We start from the raw sequence: 14,581 nt of genomic DNA, 5'->3' as shown, positions 1-14,581 counted from the left end.
TCTATTTTTTAAAATCATTTTGTTCATTTATACATGTTGCACTTTTCCTTTGTTGCGTGGCAAAGGATAAGGACTGCCCAGAAAGTATCCCACCTTTTAAAATATTCTGTTGAGAGCCGCCCAGAGTGTCTGGGGAATGAATGAATGAATATTCCAAAGTTCTTATGTCCTCTATTTCGTCTTCTCACACTCTGTCCCATTGCAACCAGTATATTGTTTGCCTGATATATTGTTAACTCCTTCCCCTGCCTAGTTTTTTTTTCTTTTTTTTAATACAGTGAATCTGTTGGTTTCTATAATTTCTTTGATTCTTGGTATTTCTTTGTTTCATTCTTCTTCTGTATTGATGTGTGTATTCCGCAGGTTGTTTTGTACTGCTGTGGGAGCTTTTGGTTTGAAGGGCAGCATATAAATTAATAAAAATAAAAATATTTTAAAATTCTATTGATTTCAGCAGAAGAGAATTAAACATGAGTTCTATTCTCCCGTTGGAAACAATGATACTTGAAAGGACTTAGTTTGTGCCCAGTGTGTTTTGGACACGTAGGTTTTAAAGACTGTTTAATAAATTTCTTGATCCTAAAAAGAAATGTGGATTAGGCTCACAGCTTACTTTTATTCAGTTTACTTTGGCTCAAGTCTGAAGAAAGGCGGATTATGTGATTCCCTGAAAGTACATTCTCCACCCGCAAGTGAATGAATCCCTTTCGTGATTAAGTTAAGAGCAGAAAGATGTCCTTTCCAATGTAGTTTCCTTCTTTGGTTTTAAAGAAGGAAAACTAGTCTCCTCCCCACCTCCCTCTTACACACCTGATGGCAGTGTTTGGTAAGTAAAATGTATGGATTGATGAATATTCAGTACTCGTACCGCACATGCTCTGTTAAGCAGCAGGCTCAAAGTCAAGAATGAAGTTCCCAGGCTATAGCTGGAAGAGCTGGAAGCAACTCACTTGTAATATGCTTAGTCTCGGATGGGGGTGCAGGGAGAAGGAACTAGCTGTGGGGTGAAGCCAGGAGACAGTGGCAGTGGGATTAGCTTCAAAGAAAGCTGATCACCAGGGTGCCAAAATAGTCGCTCATAGCAAAACTGTAGGGAAAGATTTTTTTCCTAAAAAAAAAAAAGTTGGGGTGGGGAAATAGAAAAACAGGATTAAAAGAAACTATTTTGGAAAAACTGACAAACTAATATTTGGTGGCACTTAATTTTGATCTTTTCTTTTACCCTTCGCTTGCCTATGATAGAGATGGAAGGCTGCAGGAAGCCGATCAAATCCTTGCCATTAACAGGCAACCCCTTGACCGGACCATCACGCACCAACAGGCTATTGGGATCCTACAGAAAGCAAAGGATTGTGTCCAGCTGGTTGTGGCCAGGGGCGCCTTGCCTCAGCTTATCAGCCCTGTGATTTCTCGGTCCCCATCAGCTGCTAGTACAATCTCAGCCCACTCCAATCCAGTGAGTACATTGTTTGAGCATTGAAAACAAACACGCCTTCCTTTTTCTTAGCTTGTCGGTGGTTGCAGTTTAAATGCTGTTTTCTGTAGTCTTGTAGACTTGATCGCCCCTTGCCTCAAGGTCAAGATAGTCATGCAAAATCTTCTCCCTGAACATTAAGCAGGGGGTTGAGTCAAATTGCATCTCCAAGGGAAGTTTTCCCACGCTGTCAATTTGTCCCCTAGTCCTCAGGCAACAATGTTCTTTGTGTAGGAAGGTCAGAGGTGCAGAATTTGTGGCTCTTCGCATGCTGCTCCCACCTGGTTTAGGGTTCCCTTTAAGTTCCAGATTATTTGGGGTAGGGTAGACTTGGTGAATCTACAGATGAGGAGGAGGAGGAGTTTGGACTTGATATCCCACCTTTCACTCTCCTTAAGGAGTCTCAAAGCGGCTAACAATCTCCTTTCCCTTCCTCCCCACAATAAACACTCTGTGAGGTGAGTGAGGCTGAGAGACTTCAGAGAAGTGTGAGTAGCCCAAGGTCACCCAGCAGCTGCATGTGGAGGAGCGGGGAAGCGAATCCGGTTCATCAGATTACGAGTCCATCACTCTTTAGCACTACACCATGCTGGCTCCAAGTCCATGCCTTCAGGCTCCCAGGATGATGAGCAAGTGCCCGTCAAGATAGCAGACCGATTTGGATTGTGTGCAAGACTCCATAGCATTCCACCCTTCTGGGAAGCGTCTACATTGAATCACAGCAGCAGCAAAGAACTCGCCACCCATCACTGACATAACACTCCCTAAAGTACAGCGAATCATGCCAGATTCCACCAGTCACCTAATGGTGATAGAGGCTATTGAACCCAGGCATTGACTTAATCTTTTTCACCTCCTCCTTCTCCCCTTGCATACTATTCTGGAGTTTCTTCCAACCCTCCAGAACAGATTTTTTTGGGGGGTGGGGGTTGCTCAGGGGGTATGCAGGGAAAGAGAGTCCATTTTTTTTTTTGCTAGCAGGAATCATTGTGGTGGCTTCTGCTGGTGCAGTAATTCAGTTGAATACTACCCCTAGTTGTGAAAACTCTGTCCTGAATTTCTTATAATTGACAAGTACGTTGAGAAGATCTTGCGATCCAATATTGCCTGCCAGTTGTCTCTTCTTCAAGTGCCTCATTGTCCCAGACATCCTTGGTTCTTGGCAATCCTGTAGTTAGCACAGTTGTCCTGCCGTTTTCTCCCAGCCAGGATGGACCTTCTCTTTCAGGGCTCTGTCACACACCTAGATGCATCATGGCTGCAGCCTGCCACTTGGAAGTTGAACCTCAGTCCCTCTTAGCTGCTAACAAGCTCCTTCTATATGCTGGCGTGGTGCATCATTGGAACATCCCTCTACATCAGCCAGTGCTATGGCCCACCTCTTCCAGCTCACCCATCTGGGTGAGCCACACAGAAGATGCTAGGGTAGCTGACACTACCCCTCTTGGATGCCCTCTTCTGACAAACAAATGGGCAGTGAGGAATTGTGGCAGCTGTATGCAGCCGCTGGCCTACCTGTGCCTTCTCCCCCACGCTGATTTTCAGAGACATACTGAATATCTCTGAATACACATTGAGCTTCTACCACCTCTACCATTGAGCTTCATTGGAAAGACATCTCTTCACCCATGGCATGTGTAAGGACTTTCAGTGGTTGCTCATGAGAAATCAGGCAAACGCAGAACTTCTAAACACTTAAGTTCTTTATTGTGCAGATATTTACAGTGGAGCTAAAATAAAGACGTCCAGCTCATCCCTCTGCAGAGTCCGGGAATGTCCGTTTCTGGTTCTTTGCCCAGCATAAAAGGCACGGGATCCTGAACCCCCACCTCCCCACCACGTCCTTCCTCCCTGCTAAAACAGGGCAACGGAAAGGGTTCCTCTCCCCCTCTTCCCGCTTGGTGCAGAGGCTCTCCATCCCTGCCACAGCCCCTGCTCCCACTTCCTGTCCCCATCTCCCCCTCCCCACTGGAAGAGTGATCACTTCCTCCACTGGGGGAAGATGATGAGCTGCTCAGCGGAGACGGGGGTTCCCTATACTGAAACAGCCCCGGGCCCGCTTGCAGCTTCGGCGAGGGCGATTTCCTGACAGCATGCATAATTTTATATCCTTCTGTTATATTTACTGCGTCAGAGCAGTGGCTCTCAATTCCCTTTTCTATACCTACATAGAAAAGAGCATGCGTTCTCAGCTACAAGCTTCCATTTTTATCCCTGGTCCCATTTTGAGCTAATTCATTGAGACAGTAAACACTGTTGATTTGCCATTGAATACGTTCAAAATGAGCAACGCTGCATAGTGATTACTCATAGGCAGATTTCAAGAGTGAGTATGCAGCCAATATTTAGCATGTTTACATTTCTGTTCTCTGTTACACTAGAAACAAGATGAATGCTTGTCCTCTGTTGTTGTTGTTTAAATTAACTTTCAATATTGATATTTGCAGGTTCACTGGCAGCATGTGGAGACCATTGAGCTGGTGAATGATGGATCGGGTCTGGGATTTGGGATAGTTGGTGGAAAATCAACTGGAGTGATAGTGAAAACCATCCTTCCAGGAGGAATAGCTGATCAGGTACGCAAACTATGTTCTTGTTTATAGCACAGAACGCTATAGAATTACAGTTTATAAGTATTTTATCTACCGTTGTACCTTGGTTTTCGAACAGCTTAGTTCTCGGAACGTTTTGGCTCCCAAACGCTGCAAACCCGGAAGTGAGTGTTCCGGTTTGCGGACTATGTTTTGGAAGCCAAACATCCGACGGGGCTTCTGATTGGCCGCAGGAGTGTATTATGCTTACTTTTTGAAATATAAACACTAGACATCTTGGCACCGCTTTTACCTGTGTTTATTATTTTACTGCTGCAACAACAGATTATACATTAGAGTATAAACAAGTTTTTTGAATTCCCCTATATCATTATTGTTGCAATACTAGTATTGTTAATGCTGTATTGTTTTTAATACTCGATTGGGAGCCGCCCAGAGTATCTGGGGAAACTCAGCCAGATGGGCGGGGGTATAAATAATAAATTATTATTATTATAATTATTACAGTAATTTCTTGTTGGGGTGCATGTGTGTTCTCTCTATCTCTCTCTATATTTCCCCAGTGAAGTAATTGGTTTCTTCCTCATCTAGCATGGTAGCCTGTGCAGTGGAGATCACATATTGAAAATTGGTGATACAGAGCTGGCTGGAATGAGCAGCGAGCAGGTGGCGCAAGTCTTGAGGCAGTGTGGAAACAGAGTGAAGCTGGTTATAGCCAGAGGCCCACTTGAGGAGCCCACGCCACCAGCAGTTCCTCCAGGAACACCAGTACAAACCTTTATGCTGGATAACCAGGTAATGATTTGACAAGGTCAATTGAAGAAGCTGCACTGGCAATATGGAAGCCGCCCAGAGTGGCTGGGGAGACCCAGCTAGATGGGCGGGGTACAAATAATAAATTATTATTATTATTATTATTATTAAGACTTGAATGGTGGTTCATTATTTAGAGTTCATGGCTGTCAGGCTGCTCTTGCCTTTGATGTTGCTTGTGAGAAACGGCCGGCTCAAGCGGTGAGCTTAAAAGCTGTTTATTAATCATTAAGAGTTACAGAGTGTTGAAATCATGACTACTCACTTGCTTTCAGTTTTCCGGACTAGAATCTTCCCGCGCGCGCCAGCAGAGGAACCCTCTTGTCCCCCTAAAATGACGTCGACGCTTACGTCTCCCCCTCTGCTCCCCCCCTTGTCAGCTACTGACAGTGTGTGAAATCTCTCCCTCTTCCTGAGACGTTTGCTGATGAGGGCTGGGAGAGCTAGAGGTATCTGTACTGATTATAGGTAATTGCTCTCGATATCTCAGCCCCTCCCCCTTACTGGCTGAATCACAAACTTTTCTCTCCTCTGCAGTTTCATCTCTTCTCTCCCCCCGCTCCTCCCGAGCAATCCCTCTATCCCTGACAATGTCTCACTATTTTCTTAATCCAATGGCATATAAATAGAGTGTATTTATCACCATACTTAAAAATAAACCAATCAATCCCTCATGGTAGTCAGTAGTACATTGGTACACTGGGAACTCTGAGGAGCCAGACATAAAAACATGCAAATAATTTCTAACCCACTAACCTCAATGTGCCATTTGAACGGTGCTTCAACAACAGCTGAGCAATCAGTGTTTTGCAACACCTCCCACTTACTCTGTGACGGCCCTTTCAGTCCAGCTGGATTATTAAAACAGTTCCTCCCAATATGCCTCTCTTCCTCCTGCCTCCCACACCCACCTCATCACCCCCAGCAACCATCAGCCTCTTCCTTTCTGTGCCAGCCGGCACACAGCTGCACCTCTTCACCTAGGTCAGCTGCTACAACTTCAGATGCTGCTAGCCGTCTGCCAGCTAGCCAGCTGCCACTTTCATTGCATGCTGTATACCCTTCACTTTTCCTGTTCTGGCTCTCTTTCTTTGCTCTCTGAAAAGCACCCTTGGATTCCCCTGCCCCGAAACCCTCTGCGTTCTCCCTGACTCACAAACGAGTCCTTTGCTTAATGTTCCGAAGGGATGCCAAGCAAGACTGTGGTTAGTAACGTGAGAAATGGGAGAGGCAATCTGACGCATTGGGTGTGCGAAAACGAAATTTGTTGTTGTTGTTTAGTCGTTTAGTCGTGTCCGACTCTTCATGACCCTATGGACCAGAGCACGCCAGGCACTCCTGTCTTCCACTGCCTCCTGCAGTTTGGTCAGACTCATGTTGGTAGCTTCGAGAACACTGTCCAACCATCTTGCCCTCTGTCGTCCCCTTCTTGTGCCCTCCATCTTTCCCAACATCAGGGTCTTTTCCAGGGACTCTTCTCTTCTCATGAGATGGCCAAAGTATTGGAGCCTCTGCTTCAGGATCTCTCCTTCCAGTGAGCGCTCAGGTCTGATTTCCTTGAGAATAGATAGGTTTGATCTTCTTGCAGTCTATGGGACTCTCAAGAGTCTCCTCCAGCACCATAATTCAAAAGCATCAATTCTTCAGCAATCAGCCTTCTTTATGGTCCAGAAACAAAGAAATACCATGCAGTAAAACAACGCACACATTTTTCTGCATCTTAAGAAAGAAAAATCTTCAGTAACATGTAGAGAGTCTCAGCACCCTGTACAGATAATCTGACAGCTGTCGAACTTGATGCATCAGTTCAGCTGATTTTATTCAGCAGAATGAGGTGCTATTTGGTGGAACTGTGACTGCCACAATTGTATACTGAAATAAATAAAGGAAATAAAGAGGGTATCAAGCTCACACTTTTCTGCCTGGAGGCATGGCTTGTTCCAGTGACCTCACAGTTTTTCCTTGCACTTTCTCCCCCTGCAGTTTTCAGGAAGAATTCCTGAAAGATTATTTGAACCATTGCTTCTCAACATATTCGTAAGCTTGGGAAACAGTCTTTTAGTTTATAAAGAAGCCTTTCTTTCCCTTAATAGTTAGTTGAATTTATACTAATAGCTATTTTTAGGGACAAAGAGAAGGCAGCACGGTAGCTTTGCCTATCGGCTCTTCCTGAAATCATCACAAAAAAGCTGCTATTAATTGTTGCATGCCCCAGTTCCCAAGTTATTTTTTACTTTGCCAAGTAGAATTTGCATTTGTTCAGTTTTACTCAGTGACCTTCCCCCCTCCCAGCCCCCAGAATCCTTTGTGCTACCCTTTCTCTAGCACGCATAGCATGTTACCCGTAAGTCATCTGCAAGGCATCTGTTTAATACACTGTTAAATCATGGCTCATCATTTAGTTATCATTATTAGTAAAGGAGGATTTTTTTAGCAGATCCATTGTACCACACTGGGTGTAAACAAATGGAGTTCTGCTTGTGCAACAGGACCTCCCCGTTCTCTAATCTACAGCCCCCCTCCCCACCAAATCTGTTCTGAAGGTCTCTGGACATTATTGGATCCAACCCATATGTTATAGGTGAACCTTAGCTCTATTTCCTGTTGACTTTCATAGGATCAGAAATTATGGTTGTTGTTGTTGTTGGCATATTTCGTACTCAAAGTGTCTAAAAGTGAATTACACAATGAAAATACAAATGACAGCGACGTTAAAAATCAGATATAAAAGCAGCAATAAGCAAAAACCAAAACACTTCTACTCATCACTTTCACTTAAAGCTACTCTGTTGAATATTTGTTTGTCTACAATATTTTCAGTAAAAGGATTTGGGTCGTATTCTAACTTGTATTCTAATCTCTACCAGCACAAGGAGTTCCTCCTCTCCTTAAATCTGCTCCAGAGGGGTATGGGAACCCCTGCAATAGATTTTAGGGGGCACATGGGGGGTTGGAAGAGAGGGTTGGCAGTCCTGCTGCATTTGTGATAATTTTTGCACTGATGGGACCCGAGCTTAGCGCAACATTGAATACAACCCTTTGTCTTTAAGTGTTAGCTCCTGAATTGAAAGTTTCAGGACCAACTTGTCGTTTTATTTGCCTGAGTCGCATATCCTCTTGTTATTTCAGTTTTAATATTTGTGTGCGTATCTTTTATTTTGAAACATTTCAGTAATAATAATATTTACCCTGACCTTTAGTTTATTTCTCTTGCATGATAGTAATATCTGTGGAACTGAATCTTGAAGGACCTCAAAACTGCAAAACACTTCATGGAGCCCCAAACAGAAAAAAAAACAAAACATTTTGTTTATTTATTTTCGTTATCTTACTTACTTGCAAACATTTCTTCACGGACAACATTTTAAGAAATGTAAGGGAGGTGAACAGCATAAAATCAACAATGAAACAACATTGATAAAACAAGTACAGAATATATTGTAAATCTGTAAATCAGAAGAGTACATCAGTATAGCTGAACTGTATAAATAGGTACTTTGAAGACAAGTAAAACTGACATTTTCAGCAGTTATTTTAGAGGGTTGCAGTCATATCCTTTGCACCGTTTACGAGAGAACAGTGGGAGATGGTATTTGAGTCGGATGAAAATGAGGATACGGACTTCCTGGGATTTGTCACTCCACCCAGATGTGAAGAGTTTAGGGAAGAACAAGGGGGCTGGGAGGTTGGAAGGCAGCACACAGAGCATCAACCCGAACCACAGCCCTCCAGGGGGGAAGGGGTCTTTGAGGAGGGAGTGGATGTCAGGGAAAGAGGGGCTACTCGGGAGGAACAGGGAGAGAGAGAGGAGCAAGATAGTGTTTCCTCCAGAGAAGGGGGGTTGCTGGGTTACAGAGAGCAGCCACCGATTATATCCACTGATTCATCTCCCAGCTCAAGCCCCCGTCAGGAATTGTCACCGGAAGAGGGAGAGGTGCCAGGCTATACGAGGGCAGGGCAAAGACCAAGAGCAGACAGGAGGAGGAGACAATGGGGGGGGGGAGGCGACGCAGACTTCATTTCAAAGTGCCCAGCCGTTGGCTGTGTTGGCGAGCAAGACAGAGCCCGCCACTCCGAGAAACTGAAAGTAACTGACCAGACATATTCCAGAGACGCTGTAACTACATTATGAAAATAAATAGTTTTAGCTTACCAGAGAGCCTGTCATTTCTCATGAGCAACATCTAAAGGGGGGAGCAATCCCTTACAGTTGCCATCTGTACAACTATCATTCCAGTTCCATGCTATCTATTTGCAATTTTGGCACCTCTATTGGTTTCGAAAATACGTACCAAAACTTTTGTCCCTGAGAACTGTCCTCATAGGACATTCTTTCATTTGTTTTTTGTTTTCTTTTTTCGAAGAGAGATGAAGAGACACAAGTTGAAAATGATGCTAATGGAAATATGTTTGATGTGGAACTCACAAAAAACATCCAAGGATTAGGAATAACTATTGCTGGCTACATTGGAGACAAAACCTCAGGTAATATTAAGACCAGATCTTGGTGGCAGACACCATGATTTGTACACAAGAGGTCTTAGAGTTCAATCCCTGGTATCTCCAGGTATAGGTGGAAAGGACTTCTCTCTGAAACCCTGGAGAGCTACTGACAATCATTATGGGCAGGGCTAGAGAACTAGTAATCCATGAGTGACTTGCCAGTCTATTTCAACCAATTTTTAGGCTCCTTAACAGTGGGCCAAGCAAAAAGCACCATCTTCAGGTACCACTTAAAATACCAGTAGCTGAAGGGAAAGGTAGCCAGACCATTACAAGCATCCAAGGTGACAAGGAACCTCCCCATTGCCAGAGAGGGTTAGACACTTTAAAGAGCAGCTTGCTTAACTGCTCTCTAAAGCACCTCCCACCCTCCTTTAAATAGCTCACCTGGGCTACCAGCTGCTTGCTTGCTCGCTTGCCTGATGGTCTGTTGTTGCTCCGCAGTTGCGTGGCTACCTGTTGGCGGCCGTGTGAACTGTAGCATGATGACAGCCTTACAGTTTTATGTATATAGGAGGCTGTGCATGTTCAAAGAAGCCAGCGTTTAGCTGGAGTTGCCTCCTTGTATGCATCTACGCATTAAACTGTAAGTTTATATGCTGTAATGCGTGGTGCAACCCTTAGGGGAAAAGGTCTTCAATGAGACTTTGGACTTACATCATAGTTCTCAGGTTATGTGCTTGGGTGTTTTTTTGGTCTGATAGAGAACAGTGAAATGTCTCTGTGCTGTGTCTGTGATTTTAGACTCAGGTCATAGGTGCTGATGCAGCAAGAGTTGAAAATAGTTTTAATTGCATGAGGTTTTTTTTCTTTTCAATCACAGAACCTTCTGGTATTTTTGTAAAGAGTATCACAAAAGGCAGTGCAGTTGAACACGATGGTAGAATCCACGTTGGAGACCAAATTATAGCAGTAAGTAATCATAGAGGAGTGATTTTATTGGATACTTGTTTTTATTTAAAAAAGGGTAAAGGACCTCTGACAGTTAAGTCCAGTCGCAAACGACTCTGGGGTTGCAGCACACAACCCCACTCACTTTTATGACCCCCCCCCCGGAAACAAAATAAAAAATAAAAAAAATTCCTTCCAGTAGCACCTTAGAGACCAACTAAGTTTGTTCTTGGTATGAGCTTTCGTGTCCATGCACACTTCTTCAGATACCTGTAACTACCTGTGACTGGAAACCCCCTCCCCCCATGGTACAGTTGACCAAAAACAATTTATTTATTTAGAACCTTACATACCTTTTGTCTAACAGAAAATACACCTTATGCTAAACACTGAATAGCCAGCCATAGGACTGGGCCATCCCCTTGATGTGGAGACATGTGTCCAGCAGAAGGTTGATTACAGTACATGCAGCGTTTGAAGCTGCTATGAATAGACTGCACTTGGAATAGACTGCACTTGGAAATATGGTTATTAATGCAATCACATTAGCTGTACCCATACAGAGAGAAAACACAATTGCTCTGTTCTTCGGGTTTTTCTTGTATCAATCATTTGATCATCCCAGTTGTCACCGATGGCACGAATATTATCAAAGTGCTGTAGTTGGTTATCATGTGATCACTTATAACACCAGACTGTTACTCAGCAGTAGTAACCAAGAAGGGAAGTGACAATTTGGTTATGATATTACAAAGCCACATAAACTCATTCCTTTTCTTTCGCAGTGGCTTCTTATAAATCTAAACACTGAAAGCTGAATGAATCTGAATGTGGTTTTCTGGGATGCTCATATTCGGAGACAGCAAAGCAATAATAGATAAAAGTGGCTGGAGACCAAAATAAGATATGACATTTTGCAAGTGGCTTAGATGAGATTTGGCTCATTTTGAATTAGACACTTCTTGCACGTTTACCTCCTTTATAGTGGCCTGCTGGAAATTAAAACAAATTTAATCATTCAGGTGGATGGAAGAAATCTTCAGGGTTTTACCAACCAGCAAGCAGTGGAGGTTCTGCGGCATACTGGCCAAACAGTTGGACTCACGTTGGTCAGAAGAGGCCTTAAGCAGGAAAATCACATTCAACCCCATGAGGACTTCAGTGGTGCTGTTGAAAAGGATTTAATTTTCCAAACGATGGATGTTGGCACAGGCAAAGGTAATTAAGAATGGCTTTGCTTCAAATGAGTTGGATTTTGTTTCTCTTTCTGCAGCTTATAAAACTGGGGGAAATGAGTTAAATTTGCCCTTAGAGTCTGCATTTCATTTTTTTAAAACAAATTCATATAGGGCTTTCTCATGTAAGGGATTTGTGTTCTATTCCATAGCTTTTATAAAGCTTTCCTCCTGGAATTTCAGAGCTAAATAAAGTGTCAGCAGGAAGCTCCCGGTTTAAAAGAGCCGGCAAAGATATGGATAGAGCAATGGGGTATTGGAGATTATTCTTAGTGTTGAAGGAGAATATAGTGGTGTTTTTGTTTTGTTTTGTTAGATGGATGGGTAGCACCACTGCCTGTGATCTTGGAAAGTTGCTGTCAGTCAAAATAGACTAAATGGATTGATTGGCTGACTGTATAAAGGAACACTTTCTCCACTACTTCACAAGTAAAACAACTGTATATGTGACGGACAGCTGAGCTGGTGATGCAGTGCCTTGGAATTCCACCAGAGGGCTGCAGCCTCTCTCTGATTGGCTACTAAGACAGCCGGCCAGAGAGGGGTGGAGCCAGCACTTGGGGAGGGCGGATAAAAGGAGCAATTTCAGAGAGATATCCCTAGGATAGGGAGATGGTTTAAGAGAGAGCAGGAGGAAGAGAGAGAGAGAGAGAGAGACTTGAGAGTTGGTTCTGGTCTGTGTTAGGGCTGGGCGATACCTGGTTTTTGACATCACGATATCTCACCAGTTAAACATTGTGATATGCCAATATATCATGATGTCTGAAAGAAGGATGGAGCTATGTAGAGGCAATGATTGGCTTCATGGTTTTTCCCACATTGTGGTTTTTGCATAAAAAACACACACACCATGATCTCCCAATATATTGCCAGGTCAAAAATTATGAAACCTATATCACAATACAGACTTCAAACCGGTTTTCGACAATGTATTGATACATCACCCAGCCCTAGTCAGCGTGTCAGATCCATTCTGAGGAGAATATTTACAGCTACAGAAAGGAGCCTCTCAGTTTAGATAGAAAGTAGCTCTAATTTTGATAATATCACCATAAAGGGAGAATTTCTTGTAGCATTTGTGTGGTGACTTTTTCTTCTGGCTTTAACTCCATGAGGTGACTTCTGGGAGCTAGTAAATCCCCGCATTCAGTTTCTGATCATTTCTGCAGTATGTTACATACCACCAGGTTCAGACAAATTAAGAAGACATATTCACCGTAAAGCTGGTGTGAGAGAGATAAACTTACAGGTCATTTTTTTCTACATTAAGAATGAACCATTATTGATGGATAATACAACGGCAAGATTTATAATTTTTAGTGAAACTAATAAAAATATTAAGAATGCAGTCTTATACATGTCTTACAAATGTTTACTTACAGGTGAAACTCGAAAAATTAGAATATCATGGAAAAGTCCATTTATGTAAGCAATTGTTTTTATTAGCTACTGGAGTTTAATATATGAGATAGATTCATGACATGCAAAGCGAGATATGTCAAGCCTTTGTTTGTTATAATTGTGATGATTATGGCATACAGCTGATGAAAACCCCAAAATTGAAATAGTTAATTTGGGGTTCTCATTAGCTGTACGCCATAGCTATCACAACTATAACAAATAAAGGCTTGACATATCTCGCTTTGCATGTCATGAGTCTATCTCATATATTAGTTTCACCTTTTGAGTTGAATTACTGAAAGAAATGAACCTTTCCACGATATTCTAATTTTTCGAATTTCACCTGTAGAAGCAAGGCCTGCTTAGTTCAGAGAGATTTACTTCCTAGCTAGTGGGCATGGAATTGCCGACCATATTAATGTGAGAAATTGGCCTTTAGAGGACTTATTTGAGTTAAACTTACTAGCAGCCTTTTAAATATTCTAATTTGGACTTGAACCTCTGTCTTTCAAAGCATGTTCAAGGCAATTGCAAGAGGGATTCTTCCCATTATAGAATAAATAATACACAGACAAAACCTTCCCCACCTGTAACCTCCACTTCCTCCCCTCTTTTTTGATGACATAGATAGAATATACAACACGAAGAGTATTTGCCAACTTGATGTATCCACAGTATTTAAAAGCAGTCCAGTGGTTAAAGAAATGGTGGAAGAACAGATTTATTGTTTCCAGTGATTTGGTAAACGTTTATAGGCAGAGTGATTATTAGAAACCTGGCAGTTCAGTGTTGTTTCTCTTTTATCTGGAAGAAAAGAATAAGAAAAAAAGGCCAGTAGTATGAATTCTTTTGATAGCGTACATTTTTTTCTTGATGGAAGAAAGATTTTATTGCTTAGATTATTATGGGGAGTTGTTCTTCATGTATAACACTCTACAGTGATAATGCAGTATGTGCTATTTTTTTCAAATAAAAAGCTTACTTTCATTATTATACACCCCTACAAACACAATTTCTTATTTGAAAAACACATCCTTTATTTGGTCCAGGAGGGAGCTCTTATATGAAGCTGGATAACAAACAAACAAACAAAAAAGGAAAGCAGGAGAACGTATTAATTGCACATCACAGAACAACGGGGTGCACAGAGCTGCTCAGAATATTCTTCTTCTTTTCCAGAAAGCTGTGAAGGAGAGCAGGACCCTCCATCATTGTCATGCAGTACCAGTGCGATTCACACTGGAGAAGACGTTGGTCCAGAACAATCAGGTCCGAATTAAGAATTTGTAATATAACCCCCCACCCCACCCCCGGAAACACACTGGCTTGCATCTCTCAGCTTTTGCCTTAAGTGTGTGTGTGTGTGTGTGTGTGTGTGTGTGTGTTTGCATCCTCTCCCTTAAATATATGTGAAAATGTAGAGTCTGAGGTAAGATACACAGACCTCAGTTGGAAGAAGAAGAACAGACAAAGTTTGGAGCTGTTTCTAGAATTTACCTTTATAACATGTTGTTGTTGTTGTTGTTGTTGTTGTTGTTGTTGTTGTTGTTGTTGTTGTTGTTTTTAACTGAAATAAGCATCATACATAATATCCTTCAGAGGTTATGTTTTCATAGAACTTTTATTCACAGAAGCAAGTTTCCAAAACGTTAATATGCGTCGGTGCTTTATCCTAACTTCGTCAATGTAATCTCCGCTTTTTCTATTTTGTT

The 14,581-nt window shown here is 42.4% G+C and overlaps 1 protein-coding gene across 2 annotated transcripts in view; it reads left to right on the top strand.

The window, feature by feature from the left end:
* MPDZ (multiple PDZ domain crumbs cell polarity complex component) overlaps nucleotides 1–14,581 on the top strand; it is a 113,053-nt gene that overhangs the window by 30,219 nt on the left and 68,253 nt on the right. For both annotated transcript variants that reach the window (XM_033173271.1, XM_033173272.1), the window contains exons 6-12: nucleotides 1,243–1,456; nucleotides 3,922–4,050; nucleotides 4,618–4,821; nucleotides 9,204–9,324; nucleotides 10,166–10,254; nucleotides 11,256–11,451; nucleotides 14,049–14,138. In XM_033173271.1, coding sequence (XP_033029162.1) covers nucleotides 1,243–1,456; nucleotides 3,922–4,050; nucleotides 4,618–4,821; nucleotides 9,204–9,324; nucleotides 10,166–10,254; nucleotides 11,256–11,451; nucleotides 14,049–14,138 — 1,043 coding nt within the window. The remainder of the gene's footprint in view (nucleotides 1–1,242; nucleotides 1,457–3,921; nucleotides 4,051–4,617; nucleotides 4,822–9,203; nucleotides 9,325–10,165; nucleotides 10,255–11,255; nucleotides 11,452–14,048; nucleotides 14,139–14,581) is intronic.

Source organism: Lacerta agilis, chromosome 16 (genome assembly GCF_009819535.1).
Source record: "Lacerta agilis isolate rLacAgi1 chromosome 16, rLacAgi1.pri, whole genome shotgun sequence".
NCBI lineage: Eukaryota > Metazoa > Chordata > Lepidosauria > Squamata > Lacertidae > Lacerta > Lacerta agilis.
Note: the sequence above shows the minus strand (reverse complement) of the source record. Positions and strands in the feature narration are given on the sequence as shown.